General features: G+C 38.3%; 1 protein-coding gene and 1 long non-coding RNA gene across 3 annotated transcripts; one reads left to right on the top strand and one right to left on the bottom strand.

The window, feature by feature from the left end:
• Window positions 1–398: 398 nt before the first annotated feature.
• LOC106151325 (sulfotransferase 1B1-like) lies at window positions 399–14,449 on the bottom strand. 2 transcript variants are annotated; one of them, XM_087016296.1, is made up of 8 exons: window positions 12,889–13,058; window positions 11,979–12,076; window positions 11,476–11,653; window positions 4,204–8,990; window positions 2,882–3,220; window positions 2,452–2,549; window positions 2,112–2,289; window positions 399–1,814 (listed from the first exon to the last, which is right to left on the bottom strand). In XM_087016296.1, exons 4-8 carry the CDS (start codon window positions 4,337–4,339, stop codon window positions 1,702–1,704), a joined length of 864 nt encoding a protein of 287 aa, XP_086872422.1. In that variant the 5' UTR covers window positions 4,340–8,990; window positions 11,476–11,653; window positions 11,979–12,076; window positions 12,889–13,058; the 3' UTR covers window positions 399–1,701. The 2 variants fall into 2 exon arrangements, with proteins under 2 accessions (XP_086872422.1, XP_086872421.1); XM_087016295.1 differs by lacking the exons at window positions 399–1,814; window positions 2,112–2,289; window positions 2,452–2,549; window positions 2,882–3,220 and adding an exon at window positions 14,016–14,449 and having other exon boundaries at window positions 8,173–8,990; window positions 12,889–13,236.
• On the top strand, window positions 13,082–16,562 carry LOC147761066 (uncharacterized). Its single transcript, XR_015335290.1, has 3 exons — window positions 13,082–13,228; window positions 13,491–13,604; window positions 16,426–16,562. It is a non-coding gene; the product is annotated as an uncharacterized LOC147761066 (long non-coding RNA).
• The last annotated feature ends 5,398 nt before the right edge of the window (window positions 16,563–21,960 follow it).

Here is a 21,960-nt window from a genome sequence, read left to right as displayed (position 1 = left end):
ATTGTGACCAACTGGAGCATTGTCTTCTATTAATTTATACTGTATGCCATTTGGAAGTTAGAAAAAAATTATCCTGCCCTCCCCCCTCCCCCCCACCTCCAAAAAATAAATTAAAAAGATATATAAAAAAAAGTCTGTATCTGACTGTGGTCAAGTCGGTTTCATGGCTTATTATCAACAATTTTCACTTTAAAGATATGAGGTGCATGTCATTCTGTGTGTGTAGGGGGGGAGTCTTTTTTTCATGAAGTATTTCTATTTTTAGTCAAATATTCCTCGCAATGTCAGAAAGACGTGGTATATTCGAACCACAAGAATGTGTACAGGGCATCGGATGAGTATTAACTGTATTAACGACGCTTTCTATGTATATTCAAACTAAAAGCAAATCCGCACTCTGTAAATCCTATACTATTTTATTGTTTGAATGTTTCAATGTTATTCAATTGGATGTTTGATTTCAAATTGAAGTCTGTATTTATTCAACTATTGCCTTTATTAGTAGATCAATTTTTTAACATCGAATTTCAAACGATAGGCTACATCTTAGTCAGATAACTGCAGAAGTGTGTGCAAATATACAATGAGAATAAAATTGGAGTCATTTGACTCTCTAGTCAGAGTCCAGCACCCCTTGACCCTCATGGAGTTAATTTGACTCCTATATAAGGGTCAAATTACCCCACTACCAGAGCTTTAGACTCTCTTATCAGAGTCAATCACCCCCTGGCTCTCATGGAGTCAATCTGACTCTAAAATCAGAGTCAAATTATCGGGGGCCAGTGTCTGGCTGACCCCTTTCACCGACTCTTTTCGCTTGCTGGACAGTAAGCTTCGTTCATTACTTGTGATGGCAGTGAGCAGACGGCGTGGAGAGAACAGTTTTCATCATCCTTTGTCAGTATAAACATTACTTTATTGGTCATAGTTGGTTTTATGCATGAACAAGTGGTTTTCTGTGTGTTTCTGCATGCAGAACTTGTGCACTTATTACTGGCCCGGGCTTTCAGTTGCCACACCCTTTATGTGATATGTTGGTAAACAGGTCAGCAGGTTTTGTTTCTTGGTTGTTGGTTTGACCCACCAATGCATGTCAGCGGAGAGGTATGCTCACTCTTTGGTATATTTGTGGTATATATATGTCATGCTGTTTATTATCAGATTTACAAACTGATTGTTATTGCTCAATTGACACCACATGTGGCCGCATGGCCTAAGGGTTAGGGTGTCCACCTCTGGAGCAGGAGGACATGGGTTCGAGCCCGTCCGGGGACTCAACAGTCTGAAATGAACGATACTTGCTTTCTCTCCCCGTGGTACTGATGTAGTTATCTTGTTCATGATGTGCTAAGCAGTCAAAAATTCCTTAATATGAGGTCAGAGTGACTCTGTTGTAGAGATAAATCAAGGGATGAAGGGATGTGTGAATGGAGTCAATTGTGACCCTCCTGTGGGGTCTGGGATGGCAGTACTCCATGGAGTCAACTTGACTCCAATTGGGAGTTATTTTAGGCACCACTGCTGGCCTCCAAGTTTGGAGTCACTTGGACTCCGATTTTATTCTCAGTGTAGCACATTTATGAATTTCATATCCCGTTTATGTAAAATCGTGTTATATATTCATATTTCTCAAACCTACCAGTGGAATTTCCAGGATATATACAGTATATATGCAGTATATATGCACGCTTGAGAAAAAAGTTATCCCTCAAACTGTATGGGGATGTCGCTACCCTTCATTTTGTCACGGTATACTTTGTCAAATTCTTCATTCTGTTTTACTGTCAAGAAATTCTTCCAGTCACCAACATGCCCTGAAATAAAAAAAATAGCTCAATTCAGCTTAACTTTCAGTATTTACAACATACTGCAGGTGTGTCACCTGACCAAAAATGGGGGAAACTGATATTTTAACCGTGTCGCCTTACATTTGATTCTGACAGACATATGCGTCAAAACATATGCACGTGTAATATATTATTGCCTATTTGATACAAAGCGGAATACGTGACTCATACTTTGTGACTCCATATTGTGATATTGAAATAGTTCCGTGATTCATTGGGTATCATTAATGTGTATCATCCGGTGCTTATTTGCATGAAACATACCTTTTCTGAAAAAGTTTCCAGTTTTAAAATCTAAACTTCTATTAATCACAGGGCCGTCTGTCTCTTTCGTGGATTCAAACGAGGTTCTTTTCAATACGTCTTGCAGAAAGTAGTTGTCCCTGGGTATATTATATAGTCCAAGGAACTCAATTAATTTCCATGTAGATTCTTCGGGTGCCTGAAAGAAAGAAGTTTCAATACAGTATCAGGTATGGTCCTCCAACACACAAATACACACTAGCACGATAAACTGAAGCTGTGCTAAAAGCCTTAACAAACTACTGCCAACCATACATATACAGTTAATTCTAAACACCAATTTTACCAATGTTATATTTACCTTCAACCGCTCCTCGTAACTCATGAACAGAACGTTTGGGTTTTGTCTCTCGTGTGTCCACCAGTCCAGCTCTTTGTCAAACCAACTGCCATGTACCACTATGTATATAAAGCACATTCAACACAAATACACAAGATGAAGTGATCATATGAAATGTTATTCCTTTTCAAACTTACTCAAACCGTAGTTTGCTAAATTTTGCATCAAAACACTATACATATATTATAAAGAGGGCAATAGCTGTTTAAAATCATCGGGTTGAAATGATTCTTCAATATTAAACCGTTTGAAATGAGCAAATAAACAGAAAACCGATCAGTTAGACAGAAAAAGAGGCAGATGAATGCCAAAAAAGCGGCCACACAGACGTGTTTGAAACAATATGTATGATAGATAGATAGATAGATAGATAGCAAACCCCAGCACGCACGTTCTCCATCCATGAATCCCTGTAGAAATTGCTCAAAATCACCCATGCAGAAACCTCTGTCTCTTTGATAAAAATACAGCGATACGGCAGTGTCTTTGGGATTCCGTAATGTGTGGATTACTTTATTATTTTTCCATATCTTTACAGGCAGCAGACCTCTTGGGATATGTGTTGTTACTACCATTGATGGTCTAATTGGCATTAACAGTTGCTCTCTTTCCAATTCCTCCAAAAACAGCCAAGAAGATACTGAGTCAAAGTCTGGGATATCGACGTCTCCGTTATATTTCCGATTCGCATCTACCAAAATACTGACAGTCTTCATCATCCAGTACGTACCTGCATTGTCAGGGGGAAATATGCGTTATAAAATTTTTTTGCTGTTTTTTTCGTTTTTGAAAAGGTCGTGTCTTAAATTTAGAAAAAGAACCCTAAGCATATGTTAACATGAAATGTATTGGCCAGTATCACAGGGGTAGAACTCCCAAGAAAATAGTAAGCTGAGTTCATTGATTACCCTGCCATCTCGTCTCTTTCACCCACGGTGCAATTAGAATAATATGTGAACCAATTAACTACGTGCCATGACTTTCTTTGTCCCAAATATGCCCATAAAACACAGCACAGGCGCTCAGCTTACTAACTACCCGATTTGATGAACCTTTCATGCACACTGAAATCCCCTATTCATTTATTCCATGTTGATAGACTACTTCGGATTCAACGCGGATAACATTCGGGCTATAACTTTTTGTTAAAAGATCTTAAGCCAATCAGTATGGCTAGGTCTGAGACTAAAAACACGGACAAACTGACTTCTTTGGTCATCCAATTGCCGAGTTCCTGCTGCCTTAACCTACAATTGTTTCTCACCATCCCTTCGAATCGAAGTCGGATAACTAAGTACCTATTTGTTGGGGCATTAGTTGAAGCATTTACAGTATTATGGACCCCAGAATTTTTATATTTTTATATATATATATATGTATATACATATATATACATATATATATATATATATATATATGTATATATCCATTCATCTGTTTATTATATATATATATATCCATTCATCTGTTTATTATATATATATATATATATATATATATATATATATATATATATATATATATATATATATATATATATAAAATAAACAGATGAATGGATTTATTATAGTGCATGAAAAAAAGTAAGCACACCGTTGTTTTCTTCAGTTTTACTTTCCCTGCATATTCAATTTACTTTTTATGTAACCCTTCTTTAAGAAATGAAATCTTTGATATTGAAAAATATTGAACAACCTCATTCAGATAACTCACCGGCCTTTGGGAATGAAGTGACAAATATAACATCATCTGCTACATCCCAATCTCGGATCGTAGGCAATCGTGTTTCAAGTCCCGGGCAGTGTTTTATACGTACGCCATTCCATATGATATGTTTTCGTGAAGACATCGGGAAAAGCTGGAAAACTACGTTTGATTTCTCAACAAAATAGACACAATTTTTCAAGAGGCCAAGGTTTTCTACTCTGTTGCATTATTTTAGCATTTTAAGCTGTACGTGATTTGAATAATCCTCATGCATTAGTGGCCTGACCTTCATGTATACAGCTTACATATATATATTAGCTTACATACAAAATAAATTATATAGGTATATTGACAATACGGGAGATGTTACTGACAGGCAGCGAGTCAGGGAGACGTATAATACATACGCACTCGTCGTACTGAAGACGCAAGTTTGAGAACTGCCCCACAATACTTTATGGTTGAAACGCATTTCACCTCAAGGATTATTGCACATTTATTCTACTAAATGAAACGGAGGGGTGACAAAAGTATTGCACTATCTGTGTAAATAGTGCTCTATATGTGACGGGGATTCGTTCGTAAAAAAGTTTTTCACGGTTTTTTGTTCGCGTAACAAGTGATGGATTTTGATCCATGTACACTATAAAGGGTCTCATCGTTTGTTTAACGACTTTCTGGCTGTCAAGTTTCTACCACGGTGAAGGTACGGGAGCTCACAAATGAAAAAAGAAAAGAAATTGTTTCTCTGAAGGAGGCGGGTATAGATGTCCCCACACAGCCGCCAGATATGGTGTCTGGTCAGACTGTATGCGGGGTTTACAGAAGGATGGATGGCATTGGCGATGCCCATAAAGTACCACGCAGTGGCCATCCAAAGAAGACTAGTGCCAGAGACGACAGGCGTCTTTTTACGCTGTCAAAGCTTAGGGGATTTGAACCGTGCAGCAAATTAGCTTTGCAGTCGTCGCACAATTTGCAGATTGAGATTTAAAAAAAGGATTGATTAAAGAAGGCTCCATGCTTCAAGAATTCAACCCAGATTTCCCACGTAAAAATCACCGGGGTTGACAGACGAAGGAGAGTGACTGGTCTGCAAGAACCATTGCATGGACCGTAAACCAGAAATGGCATTTGCTATTTTTCAGCTTTACCTTGAGCAACGTGGGTGGACAAATGAATGTATTTAGAATTTCATCTACTTCCTTTACCTCTTTACATTGTCAAAGCGCTGAAAATCGACAGGGACGGTTTGGTGACAGTGATGGTAGTCCTCGAAATGGAAGTCCGGAATCCCATATTATTAGTACATTTTGGAGTAGGGAATGGATTGGGGTTTACATTAAAATGGCACCAAACTCATCATGTAAGGGACAGGCCTCGGAGTGGTAGATCGAGATTAACCGACGCAAGAGATAGACTTGCCACCAGCAACGGTTCATGCCGGCCAAACAACTGAGAAACATCTGGCCTGCAGTAGTTCGAGTCAGAAGGCAAACAGTCAACAAGTTTCTTTTAGAAGCTGGACTTCCATCTAGAAGACCCTGTGAAAAACCGCCGTTGCCCAACAGAAATGAACAGATAAGCATCCCCAGAAATGCACTGCATGACGTCACGCTTAGCCCACTGCGCATGCGTGCTTTTAATGAGTTGCTAGACTGCCATAGGAAAATGAATGGGTTCACGATTCGTGGGTAATTCGTGATAATTGACAAACTAACGACTTGATGCCGATAGACAGCAACGCTGTGCTATGCTTCAAGCAACTCCTGACCAAATATCGCTAGGGTTTTAAAAAAAATTCTGTTGTACACACGTACTAAGAAGTTTGCCGTGTACTGCCTAGCCTACCCTCAGCAAAACGCACATATTTTCAGATATAGTGATTTTAGACGGTAGATTCACTCAGAAACAAAGGCAAACTACATGTAATTCGTTGCCGAAAGCACCAGCAGATAGCAGCACCATACGGAGTCTGATTTAAAACTTTCATGGCAATTGAAGAACTTTTACCACTGTACAATGGAGTCCAAAAAAAGCGCTTGGTACAAATGTGAAACTGCCCAGTGCAAGGCTAAGAATTCAATCAGTATTTTCACTCATATTATCAGATTCTACATAAATTGACTGACAATATCACTACTCAGTATTTAACTAATCTCTTAATCCAAAATTCCTATCATCATTTAATGATAATGCAAAATTCTTCTTTCAGATTGCTATTTATTTTAAATTTTAATGCTGCAACTGTTCCAAAATAATCTTGTAGTAAAGGAAAAATGCAAATAAGAAGTGGAAGACCAATTTTACCCACATTATTCAATTATTTGAATATAAAAAGAATAAGATCACGATTTAACAAATTAAAAAATGAACTCTTTCATGAATAACATATTAAACAAAATTAAAGTTATAAATTAGTGGAAATGGCTTATTCTGGAATATATGACCTCTGCGCATCATCAGTACCTGACTTGGTACAGTATAGTTACTACTTGGATACAGTTAGATTTAATAATGCAACAATAAGAACAACATATATTACAATAAACTTCTCTGCCTAGGTCAGACGCTTGTTACCATGAACTAACACTACTTGACAATGGGCTGAGCACTTATCACAGAGTCTGTGTGCGATGCCATTGTTGTGCTGTGATTGGCTAGTTGAGTCACGTAAAGCCCTACTGTAGCGCCCTCGCGTATCGCGTGAATGCTGCGCATTTCTGGCCATGGATTGGCATGACCAGATACCGAGAAAGATGGAAACCCAGAACTTGACGAAGGGTCCTATGGAGTAAAGAGAGTGGATTCAATTTCAGGCCTACCCAACTACCAGACTCGGCACCTAAGGATCCCGAATTAACCGGTGTATCGGACCACACTACCCGTTTTCAAGGTGTGTGTCAGATCGCATTTCGGAGTATCAGTCAGAACACCGACAGGATGAAGCCACGCTCGGCTGTCACCTTGATTGGATAGTAAACGACTGTCGTAAAATCGCTATATGATTTTAAAACCGGGTGCATAAATTTGAAAACCACCTAGAACAACCTTAGACTGCCACGTTAATCTAATACAATGCAAAAAAGCCCTATCAAAAGGTGTTAAAACATTCAAACCGAATGTCGTAAAGTCCCCATATACCCCCATAGAGACAATAAAATAGAGTACTCTAAAGTAAGAGTACAGTCTAAGGTTGTTCTAGGTGGTTTTCAAATGTATGCACCCGGTTTTAAATCGGTTTTACGACAATCGTTTACTATCCAATCAAGGTGACAGCCGAGCGTGGATGAGCCCGCAGTCGTCCTGCAAAATTTGTTCTGGGGTATGATACTCCGAAATGCGGTCTGACACACACCGTTTCTTAAAAACGGGTAGTGTGGTGCGATATACCGGTTAATTCAGGATGGTAGTTGGGTAGGCCTGAATTTGCTGTATGCAGATGGTCGGTTAAGAGTCCGGAAAGGTCTAAACCAAGTGTTTCATGATGATTGTGTTCTCCTACGTGTTCAGGAGGATCCGTCATGGTCTGGGGCTGCTAATTAAAAAATTGGTGAAAAATTGCCACTGTACATCATTCAAAGGTCTGGTCAACAATACAGAGACGAAATCCTGTTAATGCACACACAACCACGCATTCAGGCAAATCCAGGAAGAAACATCATTTTGGTGCAGGACAAGGAGCCCATCCATTAAGTACAGGCCGTGCAAGACGTGCTGCAACAGCATGATATCCCCAATATGGATTGGCCTGCATGTTCGCCAGATCTCAATGTAGTAGATCCTGCTTGAGGCATGATTGGCAGAGCAGTAAAGGAAAGCAGTAATCGCCAAGGAAGAAACATTAGAGAAGTCCAGTGGGTAGTAATTGATCAGAAATGGAACCGGCTCCCAATGCAAGATTTACAAGAATTCAGTGGCAAGTTGCAGTAGATGATGTGAAGATGTTGTTCAAAACCAGGAACGATACCCCCGTTATTGCTTGCATAATAGACTATAAATTATCTGTTATCTATAGTCTTTTTTTATTAGAACTTATTCTAAGACGATTCAATTTAACTTATTTATGATAAGCTGTTTTAATCAGCACGTACTTTTCCCTATGTGAGCATACTTTTACCACATGATTTGGCACATTTTGGTACCACTTTGTTAATAAAGTTAATTTGTTTATTACATTAAGCTGTGTTGAGTATTAAATTATCAGAAATAATCAACTTAAATGAGGTGTTTATAAAATATGAAAGAGATAGGCATAATCCTACTAGCAATTTAAATAATGACCATGACAGAATAATCTTTTATGCAAAAAACGGGGTGTTGCTTAATTTATGAGCATCGGTGTAAGCCACTCGACACGCTGAAGGCGCAAGATGCATCGAGAAGTTCCTTAGTAACCCATTGTCATAAATTAATGTCCTTAATGTTTTTGACCAGGTTTGCTTAAGAATAAAGTATTGTTTCTGAAAAGGGATCCTTCACATTCGGTAGTTTTATTTCAAATGTTTAGTTTATTTAATGCAACAAGGGATTGATTTTAGACAACTTTCATTGTAAATAATTTTTTATGATCATGATATGATAAAGTAACAAATGCCAAACAGGCTGGATTTTATTGTGGGTTAGATTATAAACGAAGAAAAAATTTTTTTTTTAATTGACAATTAATAAAAAAAATGAAAATCACTTAAACATCACAGCCAAGTCGGTCTCCTTCATTTTTTCAAAGAATTTTTTGTCGAAATCTTCGTTCTGCTTTACTGTGAAGTAGTTCTTCCAGTCTCCAACTTGCCCTAAATATCAAAAACAACCTATTATTGGTTATTTGGGATCCAAAACTGACACGTATGAAACGCTTTTTAACAATGCAGAAAAGTACGGCTGCTTTATAATGAATTCCTCTTAAGGAGACATAGTTATGAATATAATGGGGTTTCAACTCGAACAATTGAACATTGCTTTTAGCTTGCCATCGTCCATTATTAAATATTCAAATTCACTCACCAACTGGAAAATATTGAAAATTATAATTTTGAACAACGGGAAAGCACAATAAATGACAGCGCCTTTATCAAGTTAATATAAAAAAAGGGGGCTATAAGTCAATGATTTGAGTCATCTAGTAGAATTACAATGTGAAATATGTATAACTCTGATATAAGAGGTTACGTTAGGGGTTGAGACCGTCGTTGTGGTCTCAACCTGAGACATTTCACCTGGATAACTGATCACCTGGTCTATAGTCATACCACAAGCATTAGCATAAGTGGGCACCTTAACCACCCAAGTGTACCGTAAACCAACACATACTAACAACAATTTACAGTTTGACTCCCACCACCCTCATATACAAACTTGGAGTAAAAGAAACTATACAACACAGAGTAGAGCTGACACAGTATTTAGCAATCAAGATCTTGTCCCTAATGAACATACTCAGGGGCGGATTTAGGCCGTCTTCTGCGTCTTCAGGAAGAAGGTCAGATTTTCAAGTTTACATTGACGGGTATCTAATTTTTTCTGACGGAAGACGGCCAAAAATTGAGGATGGATCAAAAAAGATAATTTTGAAGACTCTCAGAAAATATCTCTGGATCCTCCCCTGACACTAAGATGAAGAAGCCATTAGAAAATTGTGGGTATCCTGACTAGGCAACTGTAATAGCCAACAAAAAGAAGGATTCAGAAAGTCCAACTACCTACTGGGGATTAGTATAATGTAAGAATAACTATTCCATACATAGGTAGACTATATGATATACTCATTCAGATTTCTCACCAGCTTTTGGAAATAAGTGAAAAGGTGACAAATATAACATCATTTTGTACATCCCAGTCTTACATACATTTTTTAAGCATTTGGGATCTCTACATCATTCAAACCCGCTCAGAGGAAAAGTTATTAACGTAGAGGACAAATTCTGAAAAGGATCAAGTCCAATGTCGTGTATAGTGCTGCATGTGTCGCTATGGACTGCTTTGTATTTCACTTGGCCCTCCTGGGATTCCATAGCTCTGAAACATACATTGGAGACACAAAAAAGCTTTAAAACTGCGAGTAAAGAAACATAAAGGGCCCATTACCAGAGACATTGGTCACATTATAGATGAGAAGGACTTCGAATTCAACATTCTGGACCAGGGAGAAAAGTGCAGGGAACGTGGCGTCACAGAAGCTATCTGCGAGCGGGTGGAAAACCCAACAAGTTCTCTCAGCAAGAAAAAGAGGCCTCAGGTTCAGCCTCTAGCACATACCGTATAACAATAGATCATGTGACTAGTCTATCCAGGTCATTACCTAGAGAAAAGACTCAGGTTGAGATTGCAACGTCGATCAGTTGTTACTGTAAGTTCCAGTTTAAGAGTTATACATATTTCTCATAAAGGGACTATATCAGTCAAAGAGCTTGCATTGAAGTGATAGATACAATACGAGTCGCCGAGCTGTACGTGAAATATTACGAGTGTATTGGCGAGCCGCAGGCGAGACAATACACGAGTAATTTTCACGTACAGCTCGACGACGAGTGTTGTATCTGGCTTAAACCACGGCCTCTGATTGGCTACTACACTAGTAGTGCAACAGACCGTGGAACGCACTCGTACATGACGTGCTTGTATGTCGCATACATACCACGGGGCTGATATCAAAACAAAAGGATTGCAGGGACCGATACAATGAATGAGACGGAGTGACTGCCACGTGCGGATGATGGGCAGGAAATCTGCCAACTACTCAGAAAACCACTAACGCAAACGAAGATGATTGGACGGTGACCGCAATTAGGCAGTAAACGCGGGGAAAGTCCATTCTTTGATATCACCCCATGCGCGGTGATATCAGCGTGTTCTATTCAAAGTTAGGGGTTTTGGGTGGGGAATACGCAAGATTTCCCTTTGTATGTATGACAAATAATGCACTCTTACCCCCTCGCCCGTTATCCACGATAGCATGCCTCGCTGGCGCTCGGCCTGCTATCGTGATATCGGGCTCGTGGACAGTGCATTATTTACTACATACAGCACGGCCGAGTCTTTTGTTCTACGCGCTAGCCGTGGTTTAAGAGTGTTTTATTTGACCAATGACAATTTTCCACGGGGAAAAGTTTCAGGCATCAGTAGGCCTATATGTAATTGTGTTGAGGGAGAGTGTGCGCTTTGTACTGCCAGAATATGAAACAAGTGACATGTATAAACACTGTCGGTGGTCGGTGTAATTTTGCCAAATGTATCAATTAAGATCATTTATATTTAGCAACTAGTAATCCAAATGCTCACCTTTTCTGCAAAATGTACCTGTTTGCATTGCTAAACCTTTAGTGAGCGTTCGACCGTCTTCGTTTTTCATGCTTTCAAACGAAGTTCTTTTTACAACATTTTGCAGGAAGTTGTCATCCATGGGTAGATTTTCTAAATCTAGAAATCTGATTACTTTCCTCACAGATTCCTCGGGTGCCTAAAAAAACGGAAGTTGAAAAATTTCTCTCTTGCTCGCTCGCTTTCTCTCTCCTTTCCTAATTTTCTTTTTCTTATAATTCTTTTAAAACACACACACACACACACACACACACACACACACCAATCGACACACCATTATGCACATGGTTGTCCAAAACTCTAAACAAGGTAATTTTAATTTTGTTCTAGTACATTTCTTCCCGAAAAACTCAATGCATGTATAATGTATAACATACAGTGTATGTTTAAATTCGATACACATATTTTTGGAAACATTGGTTTACAAGTGACATCCCCAGCCATAATATGATTGAAATATTCACCTTGATGCGTTCCTCGTAACTCATGAACAAAACGTTTGGGTTTTGTCTCTCGTGTGTCCACCAGTCTAGCTCTTTGTCAAACCAACTGCCATATGCCCCTGTAGATGTAAATTCTTTTAATAGGAAACTCACAAAGGGCTTTTAAATAAGCTTCCAAGGGAGAAGAGAAACATTTTACAAATTGAAAAAAAAAACAGGCTTTCGTACGAAAAAATGTTTAGACAAATCATTTGCGGGCGTGAATGTATGAAGGTTTGTGTGTTGTTAGAGTTTCATATATGGTCAAATTGTCAATCTGTCTGGGCAAATGTCAAACTGGATACCACTGACCATAAATGTATGCATTTATTTTCTTTCGTTGTCCCATTGCACCGTCGAAGGTCCAATCGAAGTTAATTGGGAATTTGCCTAGATTAGGTGCCAACTTCAGTGGCGGATTTAACAAAAATTTTCGGGGGCCTTCAGGAAGGAGGGGGAGGAGGGTCGGCTTCGCATCTGCTGACCCCTCTCAAATAATCCTGGATTTGATTATGATTTCAGATGGATAATCCGGCTGGCCATTTGCAATTGTGTATTTCGCCAGCCGTATTTAAGTGAGAAAGACACAGTTCAGAACAATCAATCTACCTATAGCTACTCAGAATTCCATTTGACATTACTCATTGACGGATATCCTATCTACTCGATTAGAATCTAGATTGTGCCACATAGATGGAGAGAGAGAGAGAGAGAGGTAAAAGAAGTGACGAGAAATAAATGCATGCTCTTATAGGTAGAGCCCATTAAATGTCTATATAGGCCTACCCGTTATCAATTAACCATTAAAAGCTTAATCATAAAAAATGAAAATAAAGAATACATTGCTAAATAAAAAAATTAAACATCGTAGAGGTATCATTTGCCAACGTACCTTCTCCATTCGTAAATCTCTGTAGGAACTGTTCAAAAGTCCCCACACCAACTCCCCTTGCTTTTTGAAAATGATACAGCGAAACAGCCGTGTCTTTGGGACTCCGAATCAAATGAATAATTTTATTGTTTTCCCATATCTTTACAGGTAGTAAACGTCTTGGCAGATGGGTACACACTACCATCGATGGTCTAATTGGGGACGCTAACTTGTTTCCCTCCATTTCTTCAAGAAAAGGCCAGGATGTAAGGAAGTCTTGGGAGTCAAGGACGCGAGTATCGACATCTCCATCGCATTTTCGTTGCGCATCAAGTAAAATGTTGATCGTCTTCATCATCCAGTGAGTACCTGCATCGTTAGTGTATATGTGATTAGTTTAAACAAACACTGACTAGGTTCACATTTTATTCAATACATTTATCTTACGATCAACGCATATTCTTCACTGTCTGAGCGGTCTTGAGAGTGTTCACATCCAAGAAAAAGTTTAAGAATTTAAATCATATAATGTGCATCTGTGTATGCATAATAGTCGATGAATGTACAAAAGGACGTTTTTTTTTTCTTAAAATCGTGTAGGTATCTTATGACTACCATTTCAGTGATATGGTGGTATTGAAAATCACATAAGGGAACTGCACATAAATGTCCGTAAATTGTGGCTAGGATTGGCCAGACTCAGTTAACGCAGTGGGAGAGATGCGCAGTTAATACACGTAAGTGGAGTAGTTGAGAAAATAGTGTTTGAAGTGGTGATTTCACCCTTCAAAATTTCATGAAAATCATCTGAGAAGGCATGTCAGGGCAGGTGAGGTGCATGCATTGTGTTGAATTGCCTTGAGTTGTGCCAAGAAATATAAGCGGAAATCCAACTCCCCATTTCCCATAGGCATAATAGTATTTTATATTATTTCCCGACACGCGCTGTTTTTTTTTTTTTTTTTTTTTTTTTTTTTTTTTTTTTTTTTTTTTTTGCCAGATCGAATACCTATCCATAACATCACGTGCTATCCCTTTATAGGTTCACCATAGTCTGTTATTCAGTTTTACTTTCCATCGAATCCTTTTGAAAATTAGAATCTACGAATTGACAGCGCGCTAACCTTTATAGAAAAAACATAACTCACCAGCCTTTGGATAAGAAGTGACAAATATAACGTCGTCCGGCACATCCCACTCTCGGATGGTAGCGAGTCGTCTTTCAAACCCCGTGTAGTATGGTATAAGCTCACCATCCCATATGATTCGTCTTATCGAATACATAGAAAAAGACCACGTAGGCTACACGTACATTTCGTTTTTGAACAAGGTTATATAACCATACATAATATGATATTTCAGGTGACCTAAATTGCCCGACGTGAACCACGCACCTGTTGAATCAGACATAATACACCACCAGTATGTCTACTCACTAGTCGTTATTAGGTCAATGTCGCAAGTAGGTGCCTGAGACAAGGCTTGACTCTGAATATACACTGTGCGTCCCATGACCTGCTGAGCACAGGAAGTCTGAAGAGGTCATAATATTTTGCTTTTGAGTTCAACGTCACATCAATGCCGGTGTGACAGGAATGGTAGTCCTATATGTAGTAGGCCTATATATTAACCACAGGCTCATCTCAACGTTTTATCACTGATCAGTATCAGTATGTCTTTTTGGAGTTTTCGCGTGAAGCTTGCAGTGTGTACTTAATGAAGTTTAAGCTTTTCTGTGATACAATGTACCTCAGACAGTGATCATCAAGAATTTAACATTGGCCAGTGAACAATGAAATATTTATGCTTATTTAATGCTAGGGTATGTTAAGGTGAAATACAGGTGTAACAGGGAAAGTAGTCCGCTAGGAACCCTAATCCGTTTTTACAGGTGACAACCGTCCCGTATACTAACCCCAATATTCCGTCTAACCCTAACTTGTGCTAATCACATTTCTATTTCGTTGGTGTTAAATTTCCCTCGATGGCATATATATGAGTATTGCTTTTATGGCCTATGTTTATGCATGGGTATTGGCACTTGCTGCGCCTGCTTGTGGGTTGCTCTCTTTCTCCAAGGGCATACTGAGAAAACATATCTTTATTTCCATATTGCTAGGCAAAAAAGTCATCATCATAATTATTGCACATTCAAGTTATTTTCCTTTGTTTCGAAATCGAACCAAAGCTGGTTACTTAAAGATGAAAATCACTCGAATACCACAGGTAGGTCGCTTCCTTTCATTTTCTCAAAGAATATTTTGTCGAAGTCTTCGTTTTGTTTCACTGTGAAGAAGTTCTTCCAGTCACCAACTTGGCCTGATATTGAAAAAAAAAAACACTTTGAAGTTGCTCACTTATTAATTCCACATACATCGAGCTGCAAACCCGATTAGGCTTTTACAATACCAATTCCACAAAATTCTATTTCTCAACCGTTTGGATTAAAAACACAACTAGGAGTGACCAATAGTGCAACTTAATACTTTAAAAAGACGAAGTATTTAATTACAGTTTAAGCATATAATAAGCTATTGGACAACGCGCTGAACAAATGACATTCGATTTGTAAATGCCCAGTGTGATATTGTTTCCAGTTTCAATAGAAATCATTTATGCGAAACATCCACGGCAAGTGTTAATTTGCAGACTGCTTACCTTTTCTGAAATAGGTTCCATTTCGGAATTTCAAACTTTCATTGACTATGGGACCGTCTGTCTGTTTCATGGATTCAAACGAGGTTCTTTCTACAATATCTTGCAGGAAGTCGTCGTCCGTGGGTATATTTACAAGATCAAGGAACTCGATAAGCTTCCTTGTACATTCCTTTGGTGCCTGTAAAAATAATGTTCATAGCAAATGGTCGCCAAACAACCCCCTATCTCTCGTAGTCTTTGTAACACAAACACACAATTAAAAACATTCATAAACAATAAGGCTTAAAGTCTTACCAAACTGCTGTCAACAATTTTCACTAACTAAAAAACAATTTTATTGTCCCATATCTACCAGTACCTTTAAGCGTTCTTCATAACTCATGAACAAAACGTTCGGGTTTTGCCTTTCCTGTGTCCACCAGTCTAGCTCCTTGTCAAACCAACTCCCACATGCCACTGTAGATATAAAGTACGTTCAGCACAATAACACCAAATAATATAAAACTCCTTTAGTTTAATTCATTTTTAAACTCACACAGATAGACGAAACGTAGTTTGTCGGGTGTTTTACCAGAGAGACCTGTGCAAATCTGTAATTATGTAAGCTCAGTAACTCTTCAAAAATCTGCACTTTCAAAATAATTTTTTATAAATAAAAACTAAATAAGTAAATAGGACCAATTTGTGCATTTATGCAATATATGTATATATGTTTACGTAATAGACAGATAGAAAACCAAGATCTCCACGCACGTTCTCCATCTGTGTATTTCTGAAGGTATTGTCCAAAATTGCCCACGTCGAAACCTCTATCTTTTTGATAGTAATACCGCGATACAACTGTGTCTTTAGGATTTCGAAATATGTGGATTATTTTATTATTTTCCCATATCTTTACAGGCAGTAAGCCTCTTGGTAGATGGGTACACACTACCATAGATGGTCTAAGTGGGGACGATAGCTGATCTCTTTCCATTTCTTCCAAAAAGGGCCAAGAAGATACCGGGTCAGACTTTAGTATATCGACGCCTCCGTTCCATTTCTGATTCTCTTCAACCAAGATGTTGATGGTCTTCGTCATCCAGTAGCTACCTGTTTTGTCAGAAAGGAATATGTATTATCGCGTATTTTGTTATAGGCCTATCATGATTACCGTTAGTAAAAATCAGGATCTAAACTTTACAAAAGAAAACTAGATTTTTTTTCGAAGACTAGCTTATCCACAGGGAGGGCACGACATGGGTATCTAACCCCCAATAGGGCTATTTATAGTTTTATTTGTTGCGAGATTGAAAAAAAAGGCAAATACAGAGACATCTGTTGGTGGACGATGTGAATTTCACTACGTTTTAGACATCTTTACTACTGTTATACCTCCTAAAACCACTAAAGGAGGAAGGAAAAGAGACCTACAAAAGGTTCTAACATTATCACGATCACCACAAGTCTACTGAACTTCGCCCGTACAGGAACAGTGCGATGTCATCTACGATAATGCTACGGCCTACGGGCTTGCGATTTAAAAAAATTGTCAAAAATTAAGCTTGACGAAAGCGCAGCCACCGTCTGCCTGCGCTCAGACGCCGCAAGACGCCTCAAAGTTTTTAACCTAAACATTTACAGGAAAACTGCAAAGATTTGTATCAATTTTAAGAAAAGATGGGCAAATCCTTTAAGAAAATGAAATCTGTAACACCGTATTTCTTGTATCTTTCGTATTCAGGTTTAGCTTCCCTGGAGAGCGTATTCAATTTTCCTTCTTTTGGAAGTACCTTTCGATATAAAATATTTAACAGTATAAAGCCAATGGATCTCGTGAGAATACCCACCAGCTTTTGGAAAAGAAGTGACAAATATAACATCATCTGCTACATCCCAGTCTTGGATAGTAGGCAATCGTGCTTCAAGTCCCGGATAGTGTAGTATACGTGCGCCATTCCATATGATGTGTTTTCGACCTACTTCAGGTGAATGTGCCATTGGCCTATACGGTTCACTTACAGGAATATATAAAAGCCCATCCAAACAACACTTGACATATCAATGCATTGAGATGCTATAAGTAGTATGCTTGGTTGTTCGTTGTCAGGAATTCATCAACCTTTTTTTTCGTCATGCTTTAACCTTTGACGCAGAGCTCAGCGGGTTTGATTTAAATTCATTTCCCCTTGTATCTATGTGAAAAAACACTTTCTCAAGTCCCATGAGTATTTTTCCTTCAAGTGTCACTTACAGAGCGAAGAATACACCATATTTCACAAATAGATGTTCCAAACATCAGACAGACAGGTGTATAATGCTTTATCATTTTTGAGGGCATGATACACCCACAACTGACCCGCACGCAGGATAGGTCGGTAATGTGCTATGTTGGTAGTTAATTAATTTTTTAGGTAATCAATTAATGAACTAATTATGATTCAATTAATCGATTAACTAATAATTAAGGATAATAATGAGAACTGAGTTGCCTTGACGGGGATCTGCGTTTATTGCTTGCTTGTAAAAAGTACATATTGTTTAAATAATAAAGAAGTTGCCAAGTATACAGTTAATATTACTTCCAGTTCATATAGAGAGTAAATTCAATTGAATGCATTTAATAAACATTCCCAGTCTTAAATTTATTAAGATCTTTATTTACATTTTTGTGAAAGTCTTCAAAATGATACATAATTTTTTATAATATTTATATCTCACTGGATAAATGCTTCTAGAAACAGATAACTTGTGACATTTTTTTTTTTTTTTTTTTTTTTTTTTTTGCTGCCAACTTTAATATTTCTGTTATAATTCACACCAGCCATGTTAACAATTTCATTTTGTTATTGAAACAACCGCATTCGGTTTAAATTCCATGTAGTCTTGCTAAATGGACCCACATCGGGGCTAGTTTTACATGAATCATTTTCTTTGTTCAGTCACACACTAGGACAAGTTACATATTTCCCGTTTACAAAAATACATAACATAAATAAATAAATGCACGAACTGATACAATTTTTTCCATACAACACATATTGGCGGTGTCTCATGCTCACGTTGTTCAAACACACAAAATATTGCAGAAATGCATGGCTGTTATCACTTTTGACAGGGCCACGTGCAGTGCTGAACATTTAACGATGAGAAATAGCAGAACAATGCCAATAAACATGCACGTTTTTCTTTATACCCATTATGTTCGCGTACGCTCACTTTCCAATCCATTGTCAACTCTCTCTCTCTCTCTCTCTCTCACACACACACACACACACACACTTTCCTCTGAACAGTGTCATCACTGCAATTATAGTTAGGACATTTCACATCAGTTGAGAAAACATTTCAAAGCTTCCCTTAAAAATCTGTGTTAATAAAATTCGAGCGTTCAGCCTGATACTGGAAAATATAGCCATGTAGCGGAAATGCGATATAAATGTGGTGTTACATGTATTACAAGATAAACCAAGGCAGCGCAACTAACAGAATCAAGTAGACATCACAATTTAAACGTTAATGCACAACATTATCGTCCTCTCGTTGGATGGAGCTTTTCCATAATGTCACGTTACTTTGAATACGCTTCCCACGCACATCTGGAAAAGTGGGGACTTCGTTTTACTCCCACGTTGACTTCAACGTGGCAAAAAAGGCACATCATTAATTTGAATGCAATTCCCATGCAAATCTTCAAAAGGCAAGTGGAAACCACGTTGGATTGACATATGTGACCATAACGTTGCTTTGAGTATGATTTCCAAGTAATTTTTTTATGAACAGCAACATATGACTATACTTTCCTGCATCTTCATTTAAAGATTTCTTTAAGTCACGCGTTTGTTCCTACATGTGCTCAAAGAATGCCTTAATAGTTTGGACAATCCAAAAGTTGCATTTAAAACCTGTGTTGCCGTATGTGTTTTCAGTTCCTTTGGATACAGATCATTTTGGAGCACTAAAAGGTCCGTTTCTTTCAAATCTCGCACCAGATCTCGCGAAGTTGACATGATGGCGTTCTGGTCAAACTGACCCCAAGTTTTTGACGCATCATAATAATATAACTTTAATTGTTTATTCTTCAAAAGATCTTTCAATATAGGTGAGAATATCTCAATTGCTAAACGGCTTCGTGTGAACGGATCGTTTCCGTATTTTAAAACTCTTCCAAAGGATGCCGTACTGTTCATAAGCCGATGAATTTCCGATATCCATTTTTGCGCTAAAACTGTCCGTGCACGAATGGGTCCAATGTTGGAAGTATAATAGGAGTATACATTGTTGCCACACGCTGTAAAGTCATAATCAGTCAGTCTTTCATGCATTTCTCTTACAGATTTAAAACTAAGCGTATCGACATCAAGATACGTCCCCCCGTATTGGCAAAGGATGCTGGCGCGAAAATAATCCGCCTTATGATTTGGGGTAAGCGACTTAAAGAAGGGATGTAAATCTGGAACGCTTTTTGAGAATTCGGCGTCGTTTAAAAGTTTGATGTTAAAATCTTCGAAGTTATGGCAAACGATTGTGAGTATACACAGTCGTATGTAAGCAGGCATATGCGGTCCATCCCAGTACAGCCATAAGAAGGGTTTGCCGTGAGCCTCATACACATGCGTGCTCGCGTTGAACGTGAGCTCGCTGACATTCACAGCGTAACGGTCTACGTATTTCCACAGGCTTTCTAGTTCCTGAAAATAACCGTGTGTATATTTTTCACCAATAGCAAGAGATATTTTCTTTAAATTCGTATATTCTTTGTGCTGTTGCGCGACGCCTAATGTATGAGACGTCTTAACTATGTCCCCAACTTTTCCCTTCATTTTAACATAAGGCATTTCGAAGTTCGTAACGTTTATGTACTGTTTTGTGCTATATTCGTACACTGGCGGTGTGATACCTAGATAATATTTTGCCACTCCGATTAACAGAACACACAGCATGGTCACAGCGAATACACGAAGAAGTTGACTAATGAACGTGACGGGGATGCGAGGCCTGCCCCGAGTCGTGCGGATTATTATGTGATGCATTTCTCTGTTGAACGTGCAGGTGCGCGTGTCTTTTTTTAATGCAGAACGTCCTTAACTCCTCCTGTGAGATCACTCTAAGCAAACCCAGGCGTTAGAATAAGAACATCAACTGCCCTACTAAAGTACAAAAGGTGTTCATGGTTTATACATGGAAATTATCACATTACATATGGTAGTTCTTACATGTAAAAGATAGTCGACTGCGATGAGTTTGATTTGAAGATCTTCCATCACAACTTTCTCTCTGCGCTACAGAGCGTGCCTGTCCTTTATCTAATTTTTAAATGTACTTGTATGTACTTAATTCCGAATGCTTCAACTATCTTCTGTCTGAGATGCACATGAAGTCACTACCCAATATCAAACTCCTTAGCAGAACTCCTACGTGTACATTCAGCATGTTTTCCAACCATTTATGTTCCTGTTGTTTATGTTAATGATGACTCACACAAAGCAGACTTCCACGTGTCTTTTCGTTGATTTCAGATTATCCCAAAACTTCATAAGTGCAACTCGAAGAAATTATTAAATATGATCAGGTTTACAGTATAGATAATCTTGATAGGTGAAATCTATACTTGCTGGCTAGTTAAAATCCTTTCGGGGGCCAAAACGTGGACCCCCCCTCGACAATATCAACACCTGAATGTGCTTCACTGGATTATGCAGGAGACGCATTTGGGGTAATTATCTGAATCGCCATAAATTTAAAATGTCACCATCTTGATACACTTGCCTGTATACGTATTCTCGTTTCAGTCAACTATACTTATAACTGGCCAAGTTTTCATCAAGGCCAAGCGGTGTTAATGCGTTATATAGCCGCATGCATAATAAACGCGATTTTATCAAGCCATTTATTTGCATAACCACATCTCAAGGCGTCAAATTTTTACACATCACAGGACGCGTGCTATTTTATGTAAATTAATCAAACTCAACAATTATATATGAAGCTCACGACTACCTTACTATAATCGACCAAAAATCTCAGTAGTTGGTCGGCCAAGGATGGCTAAAACTCAATCAGCGATGCTGCTTACCCAGGAAAGCATTTATTTCGTGAGATAAATAAATTATTTCTTTTTATCATGGTCTTACGCACTCCGTTGGTTTAACGGGCTTAGAGGCTATCCCTGATCTAATCAGGGAAGCTAATTTTACATCTTTAATGTGGAACAAAGGTACACTGGGGTTGAAATGCGACAAAAGTCCGTTTTAATGACGTTTTTGTGATATTAATTGTCGCCCTGTACCTTGACAAAACTGTAAGTGTTGATAAAAAGCAAAATCTTTAAAAAATCAATTTTACATTTACATGGTGTCCTTAAATAATCTAATTTATCATGGGTGTCACCTTAATTGTCATGCAAATGATTACACATGAATCTTATATAATCATAGGTGAGTAGTTATTTTCCAA

Source organism: Lingula anatina, chromosome 6 (assembly GCF_051362555.1).
Source record: "Lingula anatina isolate TDL-2025a chromosome 6, LinAna3.0, whole genome shotgun sequence".
In the NCBI taxonomy this organism is placed as follows: domain Eukaryota; kingdom Metazoa; phylum Brachiopoda; class Lingulata; order Lingulida; family Lingulidae; genus Lingula; species Lingula anatina.
This window is presented reverse-complemented; position numbering and strand designations above follow the sequence as displayed.

What these genes read in the sequence shown, in the direction of transcription:
- LOC106151325 (XM_087016295.1), bottom strand. Translation starts at nt 14,151, where the DNA reads ATGTATTCGATAAGACGAATCATATGGGATGGTGAGCTTATACCATAC. An exon ending in CACTTCTTATCCAAAGGCTG is followed by an intron (nt 13,237 to 14,015) that starts GTGAGTTATGTT and finishes CTAACGATGCAG; the next exon opens with GTACTCACTGGATGATGAAG. An exon ending in AGGTACATTTTGCAGAAAAG is followed by an intron (nt 8,991 to 11,475) that starts GTGAGCATTTGG and finishes TTTGATATTTAG; the next exon opens with GGCAAGTTGGAGACTGGAAG.